The sequence below is a fragment of the Ranitomeya variabilis genome, chromosome 2, assembly GCF_051348905.1.
Source record: "Ranitomeya variabilis isolate aRanVar5 chromosome 2, aRanVar5.hap1, whole genome shotgun sequence".
Lineage (NCBI taxonomy): Eukaryota > Metazoa > Chordata > Amphibia > Anura > Dendrobatidae > Ranitomeya > Ranitomeya variabilis.
The window spans coordinates 313,236,822-313,262,970 of NC_135233.1; the positions used below are offsets into that span (position 1 = coordinate 313,236,822).

Below are 26,149 nucleotides of genomic sequence, written 5' to 3' on the forward strand. Positions count from 1 at the left end.
TGATGATTTTGGTTCTTTTTGAATGGACCCTCTTTTTTCCCTATATTATATTTCTTTGGGGGAGGTGTTACTTTCTATTACAGTATACATGTATATACATATATGCAGTCATAGCAACTTTCACCTGTTCACACTTGCTATATTTTGTTTGGAGGTGATGATTAGTTTTTTTGGTTATATATATATATATATATATATATATATATATATATATATATATCTATATATATCTATATCTATATCTATATATATATATCTATATCTATATCTACTATATAATTGTTTAAGGGTCACTTCCGTCTGTCTATCTTTCTGTCTGTCACGGATATTCATTGGTCGCAGCCTCTGTCTGTCATTGAAATCCAAGTCGCTGATTGGTCGCGGCAAAACGGACACGACCAATCAGCGACGGGCACAGTCCGAAGGCAAAATGGCTGCTCCTTCCTCCCCGCAGTCAGTGCCCGCTCCATAATCCCCTCCAGTCAGCGCTCACACAGGGTTAATGGCAGCAGTAAAGGACCGCGTTATGCAGCGGGTAACGCACTCCGTTACCGCTGCTATTAACCCTGTGTGACCAACTTTTTACTATTGATGCTGCCTATGCGGCATCAATAGTTAAAAGATCTAATGTTAAAAATAATAAAAAAAATAAAAAATCGTTATATGCTCACCGTCCGTCGGCCCCTCTCGCTCCTCGCGACGCTCCGGTGACCGCTCCATGCATTGCGGTCTCGCGAGATGATGACGTAGCGGTCTCGCAAGACCGCTATGTCATCATCTCGCGAGACCGCAATGCACTCTTGGGACCGGAGCATGCGAGGAGCGTCGGTAACCACTTCGCTTGGATCCGGGGGCCATGGAGGGTGAGTATAGAACTATTTTTTATTTTAATTCTTTTTTTTTTATTTTTAACAGGGATATGATGCCCACATTGCTATATACTGCGTGGCTGTGCAATGTACTACGTGGGCTGTGCAATATAATACACGGGCTGTGCAATATACTGCGTGGGCTGTGCAATATAATACGTGGGCTGTGCAATGTACTGCATGGGCTGTGCTATATACTACGTGGGCTGTGCAATACACTATGTGGCCTGTGTTATACACTACGTGGGCTGTGCAATATACTACGTGGGCTGTGCAATATACTACGTAGGCTGTGAAATATACTATGTAGGCTGTGCAATATAATACGTGGGCCATATACACTAGATGGAGGCCCGATGCTATCGCATTGGGGCGTGGTAATGTCACGATGGGGGCAGGAATGCGGCGCTGTTGTTGCCTAATGGCATCCTGTGATAATGTAATTACTTTTGCATCAGGGGACTCATGTGCTTGACCCCCACGCTTATATGCATTGTTTTTGTCCCAGCGATGCTGTTGCTCTTCAAGGGTCTCATTTGCCCTATGTTGTCTTCGACGTTGTGCCTTTGCTGCTCTCCTTTCATTGTCATTGGCATACTTTTTATGAAAAGCAATGTTGGCATTGATATTTGCTTTTTAAAGGGGTTTTACCATAAACAAAAGTTCATTTTACTAATGGGCAGGGGAGGAAGCAAAAGACAATACTGACATTACAGAAGGAGATTGCAGAGGATACATTTTGTGACGTTACCTCACAAAATGAAACCACTGTGATCCCCTGCTGTAATGTCAGTATAATCTTTTGCTTCCTCAACTGCCCAGGAGTTGTGGTATGCTCCGTAGATGGTCAGACACAGGTAATTTTTAAAATTAACTTTCTTTTGTGGGAAAATCCCTTTAATGTGACCGGCTTCATCTGCCTATAGACACATCGTACATCTGCTGCCGAGATCAGCCGAATGATTTACTGCACCTACGCGTAATACGCACAGGCGCAGTAAATCAAACTGCTGACATCTTTGTGCAGACAGATAGCGGCAGTCACATTAAAACTGTGCATGCGCTCCTCCTGTACAAAGATGGTGGCAGTCAGTGAATCATTCGGCTGATCCCGGCGGCAGCGTGTTCGCGATGGTGTTCCGCTGGTGGTACCGCGCAAAAGCCTGCGTGAGTGTGCGAGTGCGAATGTGTGAGTGTAAGTTTGTGTGTGTGTGTGGTGCATACGGCGTATAGAGTGTGTGTCTGTGCGAGTATGTGTGTGTGGTGCGACGGTGTTCCGCTGGTGGTACCGCACAATAAGTTGGTACCAGCAGCAGTTTCCATATTGAGTTACCCATCCCTTGAGTGTCCCAATATGGTGGTCGGTGAACTTCCTCCGCTTGGAATTCTAGGATACGGTGACATCTGGACAGAACAGGAAATGAAAACATTACAAGGCAATTATATATATATATATATATATATATATATATATATATATATATATATATATATATATATATATATATATATAATTACACACACTTCTTCATAGAGAGAGGGAGAAAGCCGAGTAGAGAGGAGAAAACAGAAGCGGAAATAGTAATAATGGGAGCAAATTCAGCTCATAATATTTCATGGTTCAAAAATAAGAATCTTGTAGAAGGCCCATTGTGGGCATTACAATATGATTATGTAGGTGAAGAGAAGACATACTTTGTATGCTGTATCCTGAGGTCAGATGTTGAGAGTCCTGTAAAAATAAACATAAATAAATCAAACAGTAATCCACATATCATCTAGATATAAAGATTTAGGTCACATAGCCGGAGGCTTGTGTATTATCTCTCACTATCAATCACATATTTAACCTTATGTAAAATTCATAAGACTGGAATGGGGATTAAACACTAAGCACAAATAAGATCTACAGTAAAGGGACATTATTATATAAAATGGTAAAAATGCACTATTAGCACTTGGCTCAGGTTTAATCATTTTGGATTTGAATTTCTGGCTCTCTTAGGTAAAGTTTTTTTTTTTCAACGAAATGCCATTTAGCAAATTTTAAAGTAGAAAAGTATCTTTGATTTTTGTTTTTGTTTTGTGTACCAAATTTTGTCAGTTAGGCAACTCCAAACCAATTCACATGGAGTGTTTTTTGTAATAAATGTAGAAATTGTGATGAAACAGTGATATTAATTCTATCTTGAATTCCCCAGTTCATTTTTTAAAAGATCACAATGGAAATGTCACAAAAGCAAAACTTTCATATGCTATAAAAATACTGCTACTAAAGCTCATACATGTATATAGGTTAGAGAATGAATTCCCCCAATCGAGAGCAAGAAGAAGAAGCAGAGTCAGCTTCAACAAGCAGAAGCCTGCTATGGTGGCCACTTTTTGACCTGTAGGTTTTAAAGATTTGGATTACTTATAAATTGTAAAATCTGTATCTCCTCAAACTTGTCAAAAACTCACATTAGACATGCTCTGACTCCTTTTTATGACATATCAGAAGATTCTTATAGTAAAAGTTAATGTGTTAGGATATTCACCAATGGTTAGAACTTTAGGGAAGTTTGTTCTTTGGACTTGGATCTTCAGATCATATGAATAACAAGATTACATTGCTCAGAATTTACCATAGATTATTTAGACCAGTGGGAGCTTACCTTGCTAGGAATTGGGAATTTGGACTGCTCTGCTTTACATGGGGTGTGGATTCCAGTTAGAGGAGGGGGCCACAAATGAGTCATTTCCTGCAGAAGAAAGTGAAATTAGTTTAGCATAAAGTGATGAGTTTGACCTAAGCATCTCAACCACGCAAACAGAAAATTAATCCTTAAAACGGTTGCCCTAAATTTTTTTATTAGACATTTGACCAAACACCTACCTCTGTATCTCAAGTATTTATGATAGCTACAGTTCAGACATTTCTCATCGAAGACTCTATCATTAATTGAATGAAGATATTAAGAAGTATAACATTGAGTTTTCTTTTTGTTAATCCCCGAAAGACAGACATGAATGGTTCCCAGAAGAAAATGGCTATTACACAAACCTTTATTTCCCTGGAGATTTATTAAACTTATTGTAACCATTTCATGTGAAATGATTAAAGTTTTCCCAGTATATTCCAATTAAAATTGAAAATAGATCTTCAAAGAGACCACATCACATCAGATATTTCGGCAATTCCCTCATTTTACAGAAAAGAAATGCCGGCATTTAACCAGAAAAGTACATGGATAAAGATCACATACATGACCTCATTTTTTGTCATCAAGGTGATCAACAACATCCTAGAGCCTGATGAGTCCTAAAACATCCCTCTTACACATTTCAGGACACCACTGATATAGATGATAGTTAAGAGCAATGCTACAGATTTTGCCCTGGGATTCGAGATCCTCACGTTACATGTGTGGACCTCCAGATGTCCTCCAGTGTACGAGCTGCTAGTAATAATATACATTTTACTGCATTACTATTGTTTCCTTTTTCCTTTCTCACATATATCACTCTTCTTGTCCATCATCATCCGTCTATTGATTATCTCAGATGTTCTTCATAAGTTCCTTAAACACATTTTATTATAGCTCCAAATTCCGCAAGAAGCATTTTCCAGTACTTTCAGACATGTACAAAGTGTTCTCTCATTTTAGTGTCAGTTGTGTCATTGCTTTTGATAAGGTAATATGCAGAAATTGTCAGGCTCTATGCTTGGCAAAATGATTTGTAAATTGCAGGGAAACAGTAACTAATATAGAATACCTAACATGACCTTGACAGGAGTGGTTGCAATAATGTCTTCAATAAGCAAATGCTAGAAACAGTTGTAATTTTTCATGTTTCACATTATTAGTTTGTTGTGAAATTAATTTATGGAACTTAATGAATGGACTTTCAAAGAAACAGCTCACAACTTTCTTTCTTTTTCCCATTCAACCTATGTTTTAAAAAATTACAGTATACACAATGGAACATCTTTGGATAAAACCATTTATGACTTGAGCCTTGCAGCTACTGAGTTGAAGTCGATTTCGGAAGCCACAGTTTATTGTCCCATTACTGTAAACAAATACCATGGTTAACGAAGAGCGGCTTCATACAGCTACTCAACAGCCAAATCATTTGCAAGGCAAGTCACCCAAGGATTGTCTCCGAACATAAGACTTTACCACACATTGTAAAAATATATCTTGGTGGGCTTCATTTAACAAAATATAGCCTAGCTAAAGGGAGCCTGTCAGCAGGGTTGTGAATAGTAACCTACACATAGTGTCAGGTCAGTGCCGTTATGCTGAATAAAATGATACCATGGTTGATGATATCCGTCTTGTGGTTGCTTCTTAATCTTTATTTTCAGTTTTGTGTTAATGAGATTCTCAAACCCTAAGGTGGGGAAAAAATTCCTCCTCAAAGATGGCGCCGCCCACGCCTGCGTAGTAAAAGCTCTCGGAGATCGCCAACAGCTGCTACTGCGCATGCGCGGGTGATGCCATCTTGGTGGAGGACATTTTTTTTCTTCTCCAGCAAGATGGCGCCAACGTAACCTGTGCAACAGCAGCCATCGGATCTCTATACAAACCGATATATGCTACTGTGCAGGCTCCCCGGGCACCATTTCAAAAATGACTTTCTTTTTTCCTTGCTCAAGTAAATCTGCAAAAGGGATTAAGTGCACATGAACCATGCGATTATGCTGCAGCGCAGGTGTCAGGGCTGGCACCTGCCTGCAGAAGCATTTTTTTTCTATTCAGTATGTGATGGCATTCATTATGTAAACTAGGGGGCAGGTCAGTGAGGGATCAGTGACCTGTCAGCAGTCTATGAATACCTAATCAGAGCACCACATACACCAGCCCCGCCTTAGGGAATGAGAATGTCACTAACAAAAAACTGAAAATAAAGATTAAACGACCACAAGATGGATTTCATCAACCAAGGTAACATTTTATTCAGTATAACGGCGCCGACCTGACACTATGTATAGGTTACTGTACACAATCCTGCTGACAGGTTCCCTTTAAAGGCCACCGGCATCATTGGCTTATCTACAGAATTCTGTATACTGTAGCTAAGCCCCCAATGTAACCTGAAAGATAAGAAAAACAAGTTATATTATACTCACCCAGGGGCGGTCCCATCCGATGGGTGCCGGGAAAGGCCAGAGAGGCCCAGCACCTGAGCACTGCAGTACTTTGCTCTGCCCTCAACAGATCAGACAAAGTATGCCGGCACAGGAACCGCGGCAGGAAGAAAAGAAGAGGACGTCATCGTATGAGGATGGGAGGCGCTGGACCCGGACCGCAACTCCCATCGGACCCGAACAGAACCGGGACCGCCCCTGGGTGAGTATAATATAACCTGCTTTTCTCATCTTTCAGGTTACATCGGGGGCTTATCTACAGCATTACAGAATGCTGTAGATTAGCCCCTGATGCCGGTGGCCTTAGCTTATAGGCGAATTTTGGGGTGACAGATTCCCTTTAAAAATCTAGGCCAGAGAATAAGAGTACTAGTCACTTAAAAAAATTGCTTAAATAAATGTTTTTATCTAAGGGCAGGTGCAAAAGAGCATATTTTTGGTCTGAGTGCGATCCAAGAAAGTATCAGTTCGCACTCGGTCCATTGTTAATCTATGGGGCCGTGCACATGGACAATTTTTTCCTTGGACACTGCCTGTCCGAACGAAAATCTGCTGCATGTCCAAGATGATTCTGATATTTGAATCGCAGAAAGCCATGCAAGTCAATGAGTGCATGGAAACCATCAGACTGAACTCGGATATCATCTGACTACAGTCCGATTTCAGTGGCCTCACAGAATGGAAACAATGGAGACATTTTTTTACCATCTTCTCCTCATCCGAGAGAATCAGATCACACTATGATCACTCTCTGCTTTGTCGAGCCAAATCCTTAGAAGAGCGAATCTATGGTTGTCTGCACCTGCCCTAACACAAATTTGGGACAAACAGTCACAATGTTACCAACATAATTATATATATTTAATTTATTTATTTTTGTAAAGGTCACAATCAACTGAGGGCTTGTCAAGGACAGTGACTGTTGTCCACGTGACTAAATAGTAATTGGGAGCAAGCTTCCCCAAATGCGGGAATATGTTTAATTTAAGAATAATCTTTACCATTTCTGCCATATCTAACATAAATAGGAAGGCTTGTTTAAATGAGCACTTCTGTGTTCTCTATGAGGAATCCACCCACAAACACTTCTGTGGGTGACATATCTCCAGGAGAACAAAGCGATTGGCAATCCAAAATGTGACATGATAAATCAACATCTCCCCCAGCAATCAGTTGGCCAATGCACCCATGAACATTACAGTGGTGGCCAAACTGGTTGATATCGGTGGATGCAGCTGACATTAGTCTAATGTGTATGCTGAAGTTTAGAATAAGTCATCAGTGTCAGATCGGAGAGGGTCCAACACTTGTCAGATATTATCAGCTAAGGCGTGGCCAGGTGTGAACAGTGACCAGAGCTGGGACAGCATAGTTCCACAGCACTGCAGCTCAGTTCCTATTCAAGTGAATAGAGTGCTTGATAGGATAGGTCATGAATACCAAAGTAGTGGACAACACCATTAACACTGGTTGTTGCCAGAACTAGACACCCCAAACCATATGAATGGTGCACATTTCTTGAGACAAAAAGTTTGACTGATGAAGACTGTGGCTCTTATGTCAAAAGCATAGAATGTACAGAAGCATGAATACTGAGGAGCTATAGGCAGTTATATTTTCTAAGGTTGGATCGATTTGCGAATATTGCAGCCCATCACTGGCTATTTACTATCAATGCTTTGGACAGTATTTTACTGCACCAATGCAGCTGTAACATAAGCCAACGGGAAAATTATAATGAATGCATGTTGACTTATTGCAAATAGACTGTCAGACCATGACTAGGGGCTGTGTCCCAGCAGATTCAGTTGGCCTGGCCATGTGACAATAAAATCCTTCATTTTTGTGGTCTGGTTATAATATTATTTTTAATTTTATTTATGTTTTGACTCTAGCTTGCTTCATGCGAGATAACTATCATACGTCTCTTTTTTGGCCAGAATCTTAAAGTGAAATGTGAAGTAAGCTGAACACTATGTAACATGTGTAATGATTTAAAGTAAGATTGGGTGAATGTCAAAAGGCAGTAAAAAGCCATCCGTGATTTATTCCCACATTATTTGAACCTTACATAATTCTAAAATCATGTTAACTGATGCACAAGATACTTGGATTAGCGTGAAAGAAAAGTTTTTTTTATCATTTAAGATTAAACAAATACTTGAAATCCACCGATTTATTGGCTCCCATGTTAACAAAGTTTTCAGATGAAGTAATATAGGCATCTCGTTCTTCGCATTATGTTCAAAAGCATCATAATAAGTTGCATATGTTGCAGTTGTCGCAGTCGGTCACGCTCTTTTTGCTCGTTAAAAATGGTAATGTTTAGTTTTTAGAAACTTTTAGGTACATATTAAAACAAGCAAAGACTTCAAGCACATTTATGTATTTACATACTGTAGGAAAAAGAGTGCATGAAGTTATAAAGCAAACTTAAAATTATATTAATTGTAGTACAGTACAATCCTAGCATGTATATTTTATACGGCACAAAAAGAACAGACTGGGATCGAATGGTGGCAAAGTTATTAAATGTTAAAATGAAGGCCTGCAGGGAGAACATTGCAAACCATCTGGAGGATCATTGACCATAAGCATGAAATGTTTTGAACATATTGGGGCAAATTTATCAAAACTAAAAGAATTTATTTTCGGCCAATCGCAGAACATCGCTCATTTCACTAACACAGGTTAATAAATCAATTCTGAGTTGTGATTTTACTTTAAACAGTTTTGACAAATTTGTGAAAACAGAAAAAAAATAAAATAAATAAAGCCTTGTAAGAAACAAAGAACCAGAGGAAGGAGACTTTTCTATATCAGTATAAAATGGTCCAAAAAAAACAGTAAAAATAAAAAAATTAAGATAAGGTAATAATTAATGAAAATAATATCTAAAGCCCACTTAAAAGTCACTCTATGGAGCAAGGTTAAACCTCGGAGCAGAAAGCTTGCAATTAAGGTACTCCATTACAGAACCCAGTCTAAGCAGTGGTAATGAGTTGACAACTCAACTCAACAAATCTTTTGAATGGAATCAACTCATGAACAAAGAAGAACACACAGATTGCAAAAATGAAGGCTTGTCCTCTGGGACAGACATTGTGATTCTTGTCTATATCAATAATGAATTGGGACATTAACTGCTGGTATCAGTGAAATCGCATAGCCTATCCTAGAGAAAGCTTCTGCATTTTTGGAATCTGTGTGGTCGTCTTAGTTCATGAGTTGTTCCAATTTATACTGTGAGTTTTAGAGGAGGGCTTTGTGCTTCTGATGATCAACAGTTCAGGCTGGAGGAATAACTGAACTGATGGCCTGAACATTGCACGCTCTCCGATGTACCTTTTTCTCTGTAGAATCAGTGAAGTGCAGGTGTACTGGTCCAAACTGGGCGCTCTCCAATCTTTGTTGTCAATTAATGGTATCACAACCAAAGACTGAAAAAATACTTCTTACATCAGACACTATGCTTCATTTGGATCTAGTTTTCTATTTTAGTGGTTAACTGGTACATTTATATTGATAGACTGTCCGTTGGATAGGTCATCAATGTCAGATTGGTGAGGGTGCGACCCCTGGCACCCTCGCCGATCAGATGTTTCAGGTCCCATAAGCAGCTGGATGTGATTAGCTGTGTAGTAGACCACCACAGCCTTGTCAAATACACAGTGACCGCATTAGAATAGGCACAGATGTACAGTACCCGGCCATAGCCACTATACGGTTGGTGGAGCTGTGCCTCCTCTGGCAATGGGAACAGCTGATCGGTGGCGGTACCAGGTGTCAAGACCTTTCTGATGTAATATTGATGACCAATCATAAGGATGAGCCATCAACATAAACATACTGGACAACGCCTTTAAATAAATGCATTAATAGTGAAAATCTATTTCCTATTTTAAGTTTTTAGTCCAGTTTCTCAGAGTAATTATTGTATATCATTTTTGAGTTATGGTTGTTTAGTTAGTTGAGAGCTGTTTATATAGTATGCAGTTTTCATAATTTGATTTCAATTGATCTTCAACTTTTGGAAGCAAACAAGATTTTTTAAAGGAGGTATTCAGGGTTTTAAAACTGATGGCCTACCCTTAGATATAGGAATCTATGTATGGATACAAAGTATCCATTAACCACTCACATGAGAATGTAAAGATTTTATTGAACATATGTAAAAAGGACATGCATTATGCAAAAAGGAAGACACATGAGTGAGGATTCAACAAAGAGGGTTTATTCAGTAAAGAAAAATAAGTGATGATAAATCAAGTGTGATTTAGGGCACAAATGCCAAATCTACTCAGCTGGTCATGAAAAATGGCTGCCAAATGGACATTAATTATACATAGTCTAAAATAAATCTCTATTTAGTCCAGCTAGTTCATTAAAGTAATGCCAAGTTGAGTCATTGCTTACCCAAAGTGTAATTACAAAATCCTTGGGATCATCACAGCCACCCCGACGCGCGTTTCACACTTTTTCAAGGCTAGTGTGTGAAAAAAGCATTTGTGATAAATGCACATTGGGAAAGCTGTGATGGTCCAATGGATTCTGTGTGTCATCATGATCCAGATCAGGTTTTGAGTCCTGTTTTCCCTTTTTCCCGGTCTGGTTATGTCAAGAGTTAACCTTTCTCAGCCTCTGTCAGGGTTCAGGTTGGCTATTTATCGTCACTGCTTCCTGTAGGCGATGTCAGTTATAGGAAGAAAGAAGGGAGATTCCAGCACGTCCATCCAGTGTGAGTAAAATTTCAATTTTATTTGAACATTTTAAAAAACAATTTATTTGTCTTTTTTAAATTTGTTTTTTAAAATGTTCAAATAAAATTAAAATTTTACTCAAACTGGATGGACTTGCTGGAAACTCCCTTCCTACTTCCTCACTTCGGCTGAAATCACCAGCAGGTATGGCACCCACTAGCTATATTCAATAGCAACAGCTTATTATACAGTATATGTCTCAGCGTGTCAAGCTCCAACTATTCCCTCCCCCCCTCTCTCCCACAGACGATGTTATAGTTTTTGCCTAGGACTGCTGTAGCTCACTCTGATTGCTCTGATTTTCCTGCTGCGTTTGCTGTCTGAACCCGTGTCTCTGCTTTCCCTTATTTCTGTCTTCACTCTGTGTTTCCGTTTAGTGTGCGGACTCCCTGGTTTTGACTTGGCTTGTATCCTGACTTGCTTCTGTCTTTTGGCTTCTCTGCTCCTGACCAATACGGATGCCCTGGCTTGTGTCTGACCACGAGTTTGCTTATTCCTTTGGTACTGCAATACAGTCTAGAATTTGACCTGGCTTGTTTGACTATTCTGCTGCCACCTGTGGAAGCCTCACTGTTGCACTGCGGGCCAGCTCGGATTAGGTGCAGTCCTGCTTCCACTCTACTGCCATCTAATGGAGCCTGCAAATACCTGCATTGAAGCAGCATGACACTGTGATTACACTATGGGTAACCAATGACTCAACTTACCATTACTTTAATGAACTAGCTGGACTGAATAGAGATCAACTTTAGACATTTGGCAGCAATTTTTCCTGACTAGCTGAGTAGATTTGGCATTTTCTTTTTCTTTACTTGAATTACCCTCTTTGTTGAATCCTCACTCAGGTGTCTTCCTTTTTGTATGATACATGTTCTTTTTAAATATGTTCAATAAAATTTGATTGATTTTCTATTCTCGTTTGAGTGGTTTATGAATACTTTGTATCCATATGTATGTTATTTATATGATTAAATCCACTGCATACATATAATAAAACTATTAATGGGGAGACGGATACGGATATGTCACTAGTCAGGATTAACGTTATATGTCTTTTGAATATTTGCATGCGTAGCCTTAGATATATAGGTGTAAACTAGGCATACTCAATCAGCTGATTACAGTTGCTATTGGCATTTGATGAGCACTGTGTCCCCTTCATCATTTATCAGATGCAGCTTTGTATTTTTATTAGCGACTGTGTCTAGTATTACAGCTCACTTCACTTGAATGGGACAGAACGGTAGTGAATTGTAAAACCATGCAAAAATGTACATGTCAAATATTAACTTTTTTTATTTCATATTACTGAATATTTTTTATATCTAGGCACATGTAGTCCATCTCTATTGCAGGGAATATAACAGATATAATTACAATGTGCACACTTCGAACCTTTTTAAAGTCTGTACGCACTGGAAAATGCTCTTTGGATCTCACTTTACCAATAGTAATGAATTATTTTTGCAAATTAATGTAGTTTGTTGATTATACAAAGTTAACCATTACCAAAGCAGCCTAGACACTGGAGTGAACCCGGCTCTTGTATTTATGATTCTAGCTTTTTTTTTTTAAAGTCTTTCCAAAACAAAATGTCTAACATTCAGCGGCTGCAATAATGTTCTATGTGCATCCAGTGTAAGGAACAGAGATATTAAAATGTTTGCCAAGAACCAATGGTACAAAGAATTCTGTCTTTGGAAGTGTGCAATTTATGTGGTTTTTCAATAACCACAAGAGGTTTTTCCCCCTTGTCCTTGGGGAGATGGGTTGAGTTTGTAGACGTTACTAAGACGGAGCTTCATAGAACACACAGAATTGTTTGTTCACAGAGATAGAAGTACAAATTAATCACTGGAATATGACAAGTGGAACATGACATTTGCTAGCATAGTGTGTATTATAAAAAGGAAAACCTTGTTTACTTTTAGAATTCCGACTAATGATGCCTCTGTAACAGTTCAATTCCTACAGTTACTGAGAAAGCTTTATGAAAATAAAAATGTTAAATATTTACTTCTCTATAACAAAGAACAACTAAGAATTCTGGGATAAAGCAAATAATAATGATAATAACATTATTAATAACAACAATAATAATTATTATTATAATTATTAATTCTAGCCTGTTAACCTAAAGAAAACCTTTCATGTTCCTGACATATTATAGTTAATAAATGTATTCTCTGTAATATGACAGGTTTTAAGAACTCTAGATTGTATCGTTACACTACAGGGTGGGTCATTTATATGAATACACTTGGGTGGGCCATTTATAAAGTTGGATCCAAAATAGCCGACTTCAAAATGGCCGCCATAGTCACCACCCATCTTGAAAAGCTTTCCCCCTCCCATATACTAGTGTGCCACAAACAGGAAGTTGATATCACCAACCACTCCCATTTTATTTAGGTGTAGCCATATACATGGCCCACCCAGAAATATCCATATAAATGTATTATTCCTTCTAGAAATGTATGAATAAATTGACAAATCGGTGTGTGAGTTGTGGCTATACACAATCTCAATGTATTTGTACACTCCTAGGGACAGCACAAATAAGAGCTCTACAAAAAAGGGGCTCCAGGATTGGGGTGTAAAAGGGTGACACCGGTATTTAGTAAAAAGACTGGTCAGAATATTCAGTGCTTCCTCTTGAAAGGTACGTTGAAAAACAAAAACTTCACATTCCTTTTAAAGCCTCGTGTAGAGTACCCTTGTGAAGCTTGGCAATTTAACACTCAACTTTCAATTCTGTAGACCTCTCCTTCATTAGTTTACAATACCCGATTCAGCAGTGTTAAACAACCGACGATCAGTAGTGATCAGTGGTTGAAAAAAATAACCTGCCCACACAGGCAGACCGCACTTAAGAGCACTGAATAATCTGTCATTCTCAGCAGCATAAGACCTGTTTACACAGAACGGTGTACTGCCAAGAATGATGATCTTTTGTGAAAATAGACAAATCATTTCAACTAAAAAAAAGGGCATTTTGCTTGTTCTTCAACTGATCGACACCCAGTTTGGACTGCAAGACTATCGTAAACTAACGTTGCTCATTGGACCCGTAGTCACTAACAGGCAGTTGTCATTATTGACAATTAACAAAACAATGGAGCTATAGTCCAGTCACCAATCTTTCTCTGGGAGCAGCAAGCTCACATTTCTCTTTTCACAAAGGCAGTTTTGCTTCAATTAGTGCCGATGCTGCTGCGATCACATGACTTTATATTCGAACAGCTGTCAATTTCTTGGTTGGATATTCAGATTATTCTGAATCTTTCTATTTATCTATCTATCCATCTGTTTGCGCAGTTAAATGATAAAGAAAGCACAATATTCCACAGTGCGGCTGTTCCTATTTTTATGATCTATCTATCGATATTAAAGCTGAATAGTCACCTAAGATATAGGATTCCACAAAGCCACAGTTACTTTGTAAGTGTAAAAAAAATATTTAACCCCTTAATGACCACCAATACGGCTTAAAACTGACTTGCAATATAAGAGAACAGCATCCTTCAACGGGTGACAATCTAGCAGCTGCCGGCTGAATACTGCAGCTGACAACTTGCTGCATCAGCCATGATTAGTGTTGGCACTGACCATGGCCATTAAACCCTTTAATACTGCTGTAAATAGTGACTACAACATCTAAATTGTTAACAGAGTGTGGGGGCTTCCTCTTTAACCCTGTCGGCACCCTGAGATTTTTATCGTGTGGTCCTGATGTTTGTGATGGCAATTCATGGCCAAATAATGACCTTAAAGTCTTCCATTGATAGCGGCCTGTCCAGAAGTTAGAAACATTTAGGTGGTAAAAATAAATGTTTTCATTCCTGTCATGTCACATTGCATTTATTCCTGAAAAGCACCTTAAGGGTTAATAAACTACCTGAAAGCAATTTTAAATAAATTGAGGGGTGCGGTTTTTAAAATGGTATCACTTTTGGGGGATTCCAATATATAGGACCCCCAAAGTGATTTCAAAACTAAATTGGTTCCTAAAAAAATACTTTTTGTAAATTTACTTGAAAAAAAGGAAAACGGACAGCTACATTTTTCAAACTTTTTAAATTGTTAACAAAATAAAATACCGTATTTTCCGGCATATAAGACGACTGGGCGTATAAGACGACCCCCCAACTTTTCCAGTTAAAATATAAAATCTTCTTAAAAGTCGGGGGTCTTCTTATACGCCGTATGTCGTCTTATAGGGCCGGTGACTAATGTGCCTTTTAGGTGGGAGTGGTCCCGATGACGACGAGGGGGCGTCTCACAGGAAAGTGTGAGTGGACTATCCCCCATTACCTCATCGTAGCGCTGAAGCGTGGGGTCTCTGCTGGGAGCGGCGGCTCCTCTTTGTGCCACAAGGGTGCTGTGGGGCGGCGGCTCCTCTTCTGCAGTGTGGGGCCTCTGTGCTGTGGGGCGGCGGCGGCGTATTTTCATGCGGTCAGTCGGGGCTCCTCCGGCATCTTCTTAAAGCCCGGAGGCCCCGCCGGCAGCTCCATTGCTACGATGCGGTGGCCTCCGGGAAAATGGCCGCTAGGGGCGGCGCATGCTCAGATTCAGATCTCGTCTCCCGAGATCTCGGGAAACGAGATCTGAATCTGAGCAGCGGCCATTTTCCCGGAGGCAGCTCCATTGCTGCGATGCGGTGGCCTCCGGGAAAATGGCCGCTGGGGGCGGTGCATGCTCAGATTCAGATCTCGTCCCGAGATCTCGGGAGACGAGATCTGAATCTGAGCAGTGGCCATTTTCCCAGAGGCCACCGCATCATAGCAATGGAGCTGCCAGCGGGGCCTCCGGGCTTTAAGGAGGAGCCCCGACTGACTGCATGAAAATACGCCGCCGCCGCCCCAGAGCACAGAGGCCCCACACTGCAGAAGAGGAGCCGCCGCCCCACAGCACAGCACCCACGCGGCACAAAGAGGAGCAGCCGCCGCCGCTCCCAGCACAGAGACCCCACGCTGCAGCGCTACGATGAGGTAATGGGGGATACTCCACGCACTTTCCTGTGAGACGCCCCCTCGTCGTCATCAGGACCACTCCCCCCCACCCACCATATACACCCGGCGTACAAGACGATACCCGGCGTATAAGACGACCCCCGACTTTTAAGAAGATTTTCAGGGGTTAAAAAGTCGTCTTATACACCGGAAAATACGGTAACATTTTACAAATGTTGCTGATGTAAAGCAGACATGAGGGAAATGTCATGTATTAATGTTTTTCTGTAGTATGACTACCTGGATTAAAGGGATAATCATTCAAAGTTTATTGAAATTTTTGCAAAATTTCTGATATTTAAAAAAAAAAAAAAAAAAACACAAAACATATCAACCTAAGTTTACCATTATCATAAAAGCATAACATGTCCCAAAAAAACGATGTCCAAATAAATGGGATATGTTGAAGTGTTTCAGAGTTATTGCTACATATAGTGACAATGGTCAGATTTCAAAAATTCAGCCCGGTCATGATTAAATTGTAACCAAGGTGTATATTTTTAGCCTGGAACCAAGTCACACATTTTTTTCCCAGTATTAAATTTTAGTAAACTGTACATCCTCCATCCACCATCCCTTGGGGAAATCTGATGTTGCACAGAACAAGATAGCAGTCAAATAAAACAACAAGGAAATAATTTCTAAAGTAATTCCAGTGAAAACCCCTCCTTTTTCAAGTTATGTGGGTTTAATTCAATCTTTCTTCTGATGAAGTCTTCACATAGTGGGTGTACTTGTCTTCGGGGAATAAAATGCTCATGAGTTCATACAGTTGATGAGTCTGACTATTATAGGATTCAGTGTAACAGATGGAATCACATCAAATGACAACTCCGATAACTAGGATTACAATTTTTATTTAATCATCTTTATTAATCTATTACAAATACATGTATTGTACAATAAGTCTCATCTGTTCTAAGATATCTCTGTTCACAAAGGGAAAGCATAAGAAAGTGGGACTCAAAGATTTGAAGTAATGTTGTTTTTTCGTAAAAACTTATTATGAGAAAATACATGAAAATCAATTGTACTTTTTGTTGACGTGAAAAATGTGTGGATAAGGCTTTACTCTGTGAAGTACTTGAGGGTGTCGTAAGCTATACAAAGCAGGCCGAGAGATTGGTTGGGATCACCAGCCAAGGTGCATCCAAATAAGCGTTATTTTAGAGCATAGGACATTGGCTTGGAAACCTGGAAAATTTGTACAAACCTAAACATCAGTCTTTAAATTGTGGTGAATTGTGGTAGGTACTATCAATATATTTTTATCCCACCAAGGAGTTTGTATGTTCTCCTCATGTTTGTGTGGTTTCCTCCTGGTATTCCAGTTTCCTCCATACTCCAAAGACATACTGATAGGGAATCTAGATTGTGAGCCCAATTGGAGACAGCGATAATAACTGTAAGCTGTTATGGAAAGAAAGTAATGGTGCTACGTAAGCAAGTTAAATAAATATCTATTTATAGATAGTCAACATGGAAATAAGGCCAAGAAACTCAACCAGGTATTAGAAAATCAGGAAATGAGGTACCGAAAAAATGCAGTAGGTGCTCTGGACTGATGACTCAAAATGTGAAATATTTGGCTGTAATGGAAGGTATTTTGTTTGTCAAAAAGCTAAAGAGAAGTACAATAATGAGTGTCTGCGGGCAGCAGTGAAGCATAGTTGAAGCTCCTTGCAAGTTTGCGGTTGAATTTCAGCAAATTGAGGTGGAGATTTCGTAAGGATTAATGGTGTCCTTAATGCTGAGAAATGCAATCCAATACTTATCCATCATGTAAATGTAATGCCATCAGAGAATCATTTGACTGTCTCCAAATTTCTACTACATGAGGAGAATTACCCAAAACAAGCAGCCAAAGTCATTAAGCTGTATCTTCAGAATAAAGAAGAACATGAAGTCCTGGAATTGATTATATGGCCCCTACAAAGCCCTTATCTCTATATCAAGTCTATGTGGGACTATATAAAAAGATAGAAGGATTTCCACAAACATTTTCACATCATCCATAAACTGTCCTTTTAAGTTTGCTGTTCCCTTTCCTTTTTTTGGATTGGCTCTTCATCTGTCTTTTTCTTCCTCAAGTCTTAGACCCCTCACAGTCATGACAGGTGCATCATTGATATGTGTCATATCGCACGTGACCACATAAGACATGCTGCACAAGACTGTGTGGGGCTTAGGTAGCAGCAGAGCTCCTAGGAGTGAAAGAAGAAGGAAGAGCTGATAAGAATAAAGAAGAGGTACAGCAGTGATGGTGGGAAAGGTATTGGGTAGAACCAAAGATACGGACGCTCAATCCCAGCAGATTTTTTCGGCACTTAATTTATTCAAACTCTCATTGGGTGAATCTACCAGAAATTAATTTTAGGAGCCTGCTAAACCCTTTCCGACGTTGGGTGTAATAGTATGCGATCCACCGCTGGCTGTTAACTAGTTAAATGCTGCTGTCAATCTCTGACAGCGGCATTTAAACCGTGCTTACTGGAAGCACGTCATTTATCCCACCCATCGGTGAACCTATCACATGATCGCGGGTCACCGATGAGTCAGCATGACAACCAGCGGTCTGAAGCAGACCTCTATTATTGTCACAGCCAGATTGCTATGTGCGCCGCCTGGTGGTCGATCTGACAATCGCCTGTGTGTAGCAGAGGCGATCGAAGTATTGCAGCTTGTAGTTTCCCAAGAGACTATTGAAGCATGCAAAAAATAAAAAAAAGTTTTAAAAATATGAAAAAAAAATGTAAAGTTCAAATCACCCCATTTTAACCCCGTTCAATATACAACGATAAAAAATATGAAATATACACTTATTTGGTTTCACCGTGTTCAGAACTGCCCCGATCTATCAACATAAAAAAAAATTAACCCAATCGCTAAGCGGTATAACGAGAAAAAAAGTAAAAACGCCAGAATTATGGTTTTTGGTCACCGCAACGTTGCATTAAAATGCAATAACGGGCTAACAAAGATCGTATCTGCACCAAAATGGTATCAATAAAAACATCAGCTTGTCGCACAAAAAAAAAAAGCTCTCACCCAGCCCCAGATCACGCTATGGGTATCCAAAAATGGCACAATTTAATTTTTTTATTTACAAATTTTGGAATTTTTTTCACCACTTAAATAAAAAAGAACCTAGACATGTTTGGTGTCTTTGAACTCAGAATGATCTGAAGAATCATAATGGCTGGTCAGCTTCAGCATTTAATGAACATGGTAAAAAACTATTGTGAAATTGCACTTTTTTTTGCAATTTCACCACACTTGGAATATTTTTCCAGTTTTCCAGTACATGATATGTTAAAACCAATAGTGTCGTTCAAAAGTACAACTTGTCTCACAAAAACAAGCCCTCACATGGCCATATTGACAGAAAAATAAAAAAGTTATGGTTCTAGGCAGAAGGGGACCAAAAACAAAAACGCAAAAACTGAAATACCCCTGGTGGTTAAGGTGCTAATACAATATCAACTAACAACAGAAAATATTGTATTTTTAGCAGTGGGGAAATACAGCAGTCTTTAAGCACTTGGAAAAAAAACAATATTAGTATGTAACCGAATTGGGAATTACTGTTGTGTGTTCAACACAAAGATATTCAATTGATCCTCTAACCTTGAAGTATATTTGAGTGTTTCTTGCTGTTAGTTAGTCCTGGCAAGGATTTAACATACACAAGTACAAGGAGGTAAAGAAATACAGCGTACTGCCAATTGTATTTACATTTCTGACTCAATTTAGATTTGGCTTCTGCAGATGGTGTAGATCCGTTGGCATAACAGTTAACAAGCAAATACTATAAGCCAAAGCCAAATACTGCATTAATCTGTCAATTTAATAGAAATGTCAAATATATGCCATTACACAATGTTGTTTGGACAGAAATAGAGGCCCTATAATATAGAAATGTAGCTAACAGCTATAGTTTACTACAACATACATGTAGTGTACCTACAACTCTTTGGAGACTTTGCATTTGTCTTTTTTCTAAAAAGTTGGTCATTGTTATCAGGGGTGCCACGAAAACTGCTTTCCTCGTGCTACTGTGGTGGCCACTTTGGATGCCAGAGGATTGGAACACCAGTCTCAACAGAGGAGGCTGCAAGAGGCGACTAGGAAGAGTGACTATATAAGGTGACAAATGTATAGTTACTTTTCAGTGCCAGGGTACTAAGGTCACTTTAGAGAGGCTGTCCACTACTTTTTTACTGATGACCTATGCTTAGAATAGGTCTTCATTGTATGATTTGCCGGGGTCTGACACCCGGAACTCCCGCCAATCAGCTGTTACCGGTGTCGGCGGTGGCCACCGGCTGGAAGTGCTCACTTGCGCTGAAATTTGAATAGGAGGCAGATGTTTAGTACCAAGCCTCAGCCACTACCAGAAGACGACCAGCTCCGCAAGTGAGCACTTCTGACCGACGGCCGCAGACGCCAAGGACAACCTCTTATGTATTAATATATAAAAGGGTTCTTTACAGTTAAAGTAGTGAAACCTTGGAATAACCCAACCAAGAGTTTGTAATGACTGATGCAATAACAGGATTTATATAAACTGAGCGAGAAAATGTTGTTTCACTTGATCCAAGGAAATGATTTGACTGGCATTTTGATGTCAGGAAGGATTTTCTTTTTCTCTACTATTTCCCACATAGGCATGTTTTGAGGTCCTCTGACTAGTGATGAGCGAGTGTACTCATTGCTCGAGTTTTCTTGAGCACGTTCGGGTGACCACCGAGTATTTGTTAGTGTTTGGAGATTTAGTTTTCATCATGGCAGCTGAATGATTTACAGCTATTAGCCAGGCTGAGTACATTTGGGGGTTGCCTGATTGCTAGGTAATCCCCACATGTAATCAAGCTGGCAAATAGCTGTAAATCATGCTGCTGAGGTGATGAAAACTTAATCTCCGAGCAGTCATAAATACTCGGAGACCACCCGAGCGTGCTCGGGAAAACACGAGCAACGAGTACACTCGCTCATCACTACCTCTGACTCAAAAGAAAAATCTAGGAAAACCTAAAGAATGAGTTTTATTTATTCTTAATATAAAAAAGGATGAAAAAAAAATCTGAATCTAATATGAATCCACATGATTTTTACCTGCTTCACAGATACACGTAAATGAAGATAGCAGACATAACCCAGGTATTATAATTCCATTAAACCTACTAAAACATTTCTTTTCTCTAAATACTGTGGAGTGTCTATTTGTTTGCTGTTATGAAGCCAGTGACTATTGTGTAAAAGTTCAGCTCTAGTTTTATGAATTGCAGATGTAATGATAATTAATCTATTTACCTCATTACAAAACAATGTGTAATCCAGAAATGTTACTGCTGCATTCAAGGAAAAAATGAATAACAGAACTGTGAAAACTGCAGACAGAAATGTGGTTGATGAGAACATCCAAAAAATGAATAATGATTACAGAAACTAGAAGCACGAAAGATGAATATTGTATGTTCTAACCTAGTAGATGAGTAAAGGGAAAAATATGAAACAAACAGCTGATAGAATGAGTAATGTTCAAAATAATGAGAAAGGGTCCCTAACTCCCTATATCAGATTTGTCTTGCAAGTAAGGCTTTAAGTTTTTGTTTTTTTAAATTTAAAAACTAACCTCTATGTAAAGGACATGAAAAACCTTTGAGATCAATAAGGGTCCAACTGCTAGGACCCCCACTGATTCTGAGAAAGCTCTTAAAGTGCCGCTCCAGCATTTTGTTTTGTTTTCAGTGCTGGAGTGGTGCTTTAAATGTAGATAGATAGTGAGACTGAATCATTAAGACTGGCATGGCACATGGTTTCGATATGCCAGTCTTGAAAGAGGTCAAGGTGCTGAATTCATTAAGAAGTGCACATTACTTAATAAATTTGTTGCAACTTATAAGTAGCATGCGTCTTTGTGTGCCGCTGCAGAAACGCTAAACTAGTCCATTACTGGAGTAATATTTCTGGCATACAAAATGCCATTATTTTAACAAATTGGACAGGTGGGATAAACTCGCCCATGTCCCACTGCGGGTCCTCCCCAACATCGCCCATTTCAACAGCCTGATTCAAACAAGCCTGAAAAGATCAAAAATTGCAATATGTTTGTGCAACTTCACGTTGCACAAAAATGTTCAATTTTTTAAAGCTTTTATGCCACTTTTCTGGTGTAAAAGATTTAAGGAAAAAGGCCCAATGTGCCAAAAAGTTGGTCCAAATCAAATGATTATGAGAAGAGAAGTGGTAGTCACCAATGGTTCATTATTTTGTGCTTTTTTTATTCCAAAGTGACATGGGAATACAGAGTGAATGATAAATTCCTCATCTAATACTTAGAGGGTTGGTGGCTGTGGGTTTTTTTTTTAGGTAGGGAGTTTCGTGTTGCCATATGTAGTGACGGACAGGAGGCAGAACAAGGGTTAATGTTTTTACTTTATCAGAGGTATATGCAACACAGGGAGATAAAGGGTTAAACAGGGGATTAAACAGTATAATTTGCAAAGGATATTCTGACTTAAAAAATATAAGGATCAGGTAGCGGCAGTTCTGATTAATCCAGCTAGAAAGTCAGTTGTTCCTAAGACTATGAAGTCAATGGTGCCGACAACGGCTGGCACGGCGTCTTTTCCAACGTGGCCCTGTGGGCATCAATGTCCCGTCTTCTGGTGGCAGTGGTCGGTGTCCGGTACCTTCCACTGAGCCCCTAGTCCATGAACATATGCGGCCAGAGCAAACAAGGCACAATCAGGGTCTCCCGTGAGTAGGAAAATATATGCTGGTAAGGTGGGTTACTAAAGTCTATCCAGTACTCGGTTCTCTATTTGAGGCACGTGCGCTGTACTCGGGGTCATGAAGCACACGACACCTCGATCTCTGCCAGCTACTGGGCGTGCTGCACTTCTCTCTATGCTGCCTGTTCCTGCCAAGACTAAAGCGCCGACAACCACTGGTGCGCTCTGCTTCTTTGGTGGGGTACTGTAGACCATGGTCCGATGAGGAAGGCAGCAGTGAACAGTCCTGAACTCTGCCCTGGTTCTTAGGCTGGCGTGTGGTGCTTAGCTGAACAGGGCTCCCGGCTCTTTCCTTATTACTGCAGTGGACTCCAGCAGCGTCCCGGCATTAAATCGACGTGTCTTTGTGGCCTCGCTGCACACCCCTTGGAGCCCACTGCGCACGCACCTTGCTTCTGTCACTGCTGGCGGAAAACTGCCCGACGCTGTGCGCACTTTCGCTTATAACCGCATCACCAGCTTCCGGGTCAGAGCCCCGGGTCAAGTCCTTTTTGCCTTCTCCCGGGAAACAAGGGACGCAGCCTCAGCAGTTCTGGACCCGGCTGGAATCATACATGCTGTTTTTGATGCAGTATCAAACACAGTTTTTGATGTAGTATTTTACTCCAAAGCCATTAGTGGATTGAAAAGGAGTAGAAAATGGGGATTTATCTTTCCTGCTGGGTTTATTTCTGCCTTTTGTTCAAAAACTGAATGTTTGTTTCCAGCTTTAATAATGAAGTCTAATCTTAAAAGTTATGTATATATCAAAGATATACAGTGCCTTGCAAAAGTATTTGGCTCCCTAGAACTTTTCAACCTTTTCCCACATATCATGCTTCAAACATAAAGAAACCAAATGTAATTTTTTGGTGAAGAATCAACAAGTGGAACACAATTGTGAAGTTGAACAAAATTTATAGGTTATTTTAAATTTTTGTGGAAATTCAAAAACTGAAAAGTGGGGCGTGCAATATTATTCGGCCCCTTTACTTTCAGTGCAGCAAACTCACTCCAGAAGTTCATTGTGGATCTCTGAATGATCCAATGTTGTCCTAAATGCCTATTGATGATAAATATAATCCACCTGTGTGTAATCAAGTCTCCTTATAAATGCACCTGCTCTGTGATAGTCTCAGGGTTCTGTTTGAAGCACAGAGAGCATCATGAAGACCAAGGGACACAACAGGCACATCCGTGACACTGTTGTGGAGAAGTTTAAAGCCGGATTTGGATATAAAATGATTTCCCAAACTTTAAACATACCAAGGTGCACTGTGCAAGTGATCATATTGAAATGGAAGGAGTATCATACCACTGCAAATCTACCAAGACCCGGCAGCCCCTCTAAACTTTCATCTCAAACAAGGAGAAGACTGATCAGAGATGCAGCCAAGAGGCCCATGATCACTCTGGATGAACTGCAGGGATCTAGAGCTGAGGTGGGACAGTCTGTCTATAGGACAACAATCAGTCGTACACTGCACAAATCTGGCCTTTATGGAAGAGTGGCGAGAAGAAAGCCATTTCTCAAAGATATCAATAAAAAGTGTCATTTAAAGTTTGCAACAAGCCATCTGGGAGACACACCAAATGTGGAAGAAGGTGCTCTGGTCAGATGAAACCAAAATCGAACTTTTTGGCAACAATGCCAAACGATGTTTGGCGTAAATGCAACACAGCTCATCACCCTGAACACACCATCCCCTCTGTCAAACATGGTGGTGGCAGCATCATGGTTTGGGCCTGCTTTTCTTCAGCAGGGACAGGGAAGATGGTTCAAGTTGATGGGAAGATGGATGGAGCCAAATACAGGACCATTCTTGAAGAAAACCTGTTGGAGTCTGCAAAAGACCTGAGAAATTTACATTTGCTATCTTTATGTTTTAAGCATGATATGTGGGAAAAGGTTGAAAAGTTCCAGGGAGCCGAATACTTTCGCAAGACACTGTACCTATGTCCATAAGTGTGTGAGAGACATGGTCCCACAAATAGGACTCGCACCTATGTCCAGAACTAAGGGGTCTATGATCCCTCATCTTTACTAGTGCCATGACTGCTATAAGTCAAGAGGCAGTAGTGTATCCTTTTCTCTCTCCTTTTACTCTTATGGGAGTTCTATATATAATCAATCTAATTTTCTGAAAAAAGACAATACCATCCATATATGTATAAAAATATCAAACAACAAAATTGCCACATTTCATATTCAAAACCCCCAGAGATCCCATGATGATACCCCATCAGATTTCAGTTTCATTTCCACAGCCATGATGACTCTTCTATACCAACCATCCAAATCAGGCCGATGAATGTATGACACACTAGCGCTGCAATCAAGTACGCAAAGACCATCAGAGACCATAGAACTTGAGTAAAGACCTATTTGCTATTACTGGAGTTAATTTACAAAAAGCAAAATTCACATTTTCTAGAAAATGGGAAAAAAAATAATTTTCAAGCTCTCTTTTCAATCATAGAAAGCCATTTTTTTAAGTTTTTCAAATTTTCTTCTTTCTTTTCTGTGCTACATATGAAGAAGCTGATTGTAAAACGTGTGGCAATTTTCACACTATGTGATTAGGGCTTCAACAATAGACATGTACTCTACTGGTTAAACCACCGGCACTGTGTAAAATATATGAAAGGACATCTGAAATGTTTGCGGTCTAAATAAAAGCGACCATCACCTTGTCTATTAAATTGTCTTCTAACACTTAATAGCTGGCGTTCTCCAGACTCTGACATGTGAGTGGCAGCCATTTTTCTCAGCTACGGCTTCTGTGTTATTAAGATTATTGACGAACGGCTTAGTAACAAAGACTGTTCCAACAATAAAATGCTATTGTGGTTCGAAAATGTGTTTGCAGACAAGAAATCTAAATGCTAACAGATTTCAGATAAACTATAGGTTTCTTTCACCATGGCCAATACTTCATGCCATGCAATCAATGGATTGCTGACAGAAGAGTGCATAAGTGGGCAAGCAATGCCAGCTAGAAAAAAGGCCATATTTTCCAACGGTAAATAACACAGTTTCAAGAACAAACCCAATATTTCTCTTGGTACTTTCTTTGTTCCATCGTATAACTAAAATATATAAAGTTCATTTATTTACCAGGCTATTTAAAAGTGCCTTCACTCACGAAGTCTTTCGACAGCCTAATGCCAGGTTGCTAAGCTACGACTGTTTGACATCATCACTTTCCGTGTTCTTCCATTTGACAGGTCCGCATGATTCACTAGGCTTTTTAGCTTGTTACTCACTTTCCCAGTGACGTCTGGATTATCATTGTAAATTCACATCATGTCGGCAAGTTTCTAGCTGCCCTATCCCGTGTCATCCTCACCACCACCCCCTATAAAATCCATATGAAAATATTTTAAAGCCCTTTTAGCTACTACGCGAATGTGTAACCTAACCTCTGCGGACAGCTTACCTTTTATATTACACTTACTAGAAGAAACTTTTAGCATCTCCCTTAATGTCAGTTCCTATTTTACTGGGAAAATGATGGAGGAGCAAATAAAGGTCTCTACCTGCTAATTGTGTTACATGAAAGAGTCACATCAAATAGAGATGGGGCTGATGAAATCC

The 26,149-nt window shown here is 39.8% G+C and overlaps 1 protein-coding gene and 1 long non-coding RNA gene across 6 annotated transcripts in view; one reads left to right on the top strand and one right to left on the bottom strand.

Moving 5' to 3' along the window:
- AFF2 (ALF transcription elongation factor 2) overlaps window positions 1–26,149 on the bottom strand; it is a 706,159-nt gene that overhangs the window by 261,000 nt on the left and 419,010 nt on the right. For all 5 annotated transcript variants that reach the window (XM_077285241.1, XM_077285245.1, XM_077285243.1 and 2 more), the window contains exons 5-6: window positions 3,524–3,610; window positions 2,565–2,601 (exon numbers count right to left, since the gene is read on the bottom strand). In XM_077285241.1, coding sequence (XP_077141356.1) covers window positions 2,565–2,601; window positions 3,524–3,610 — 124 coding nt within the window. The remainder of the gene's footprint in view (window positions 1–2,564; window positions 2,602–3,523; window positions 3,611–26,149) is intronic.
- The window catches only part of LOC143805694 (uncharacterized), a 38,767-nt gene that overhangs the window by 3,319 nt on the left and 9,299 nt on the right, over window positions 1–26,149 (top strand). The window lies entirely within an intron of this gene.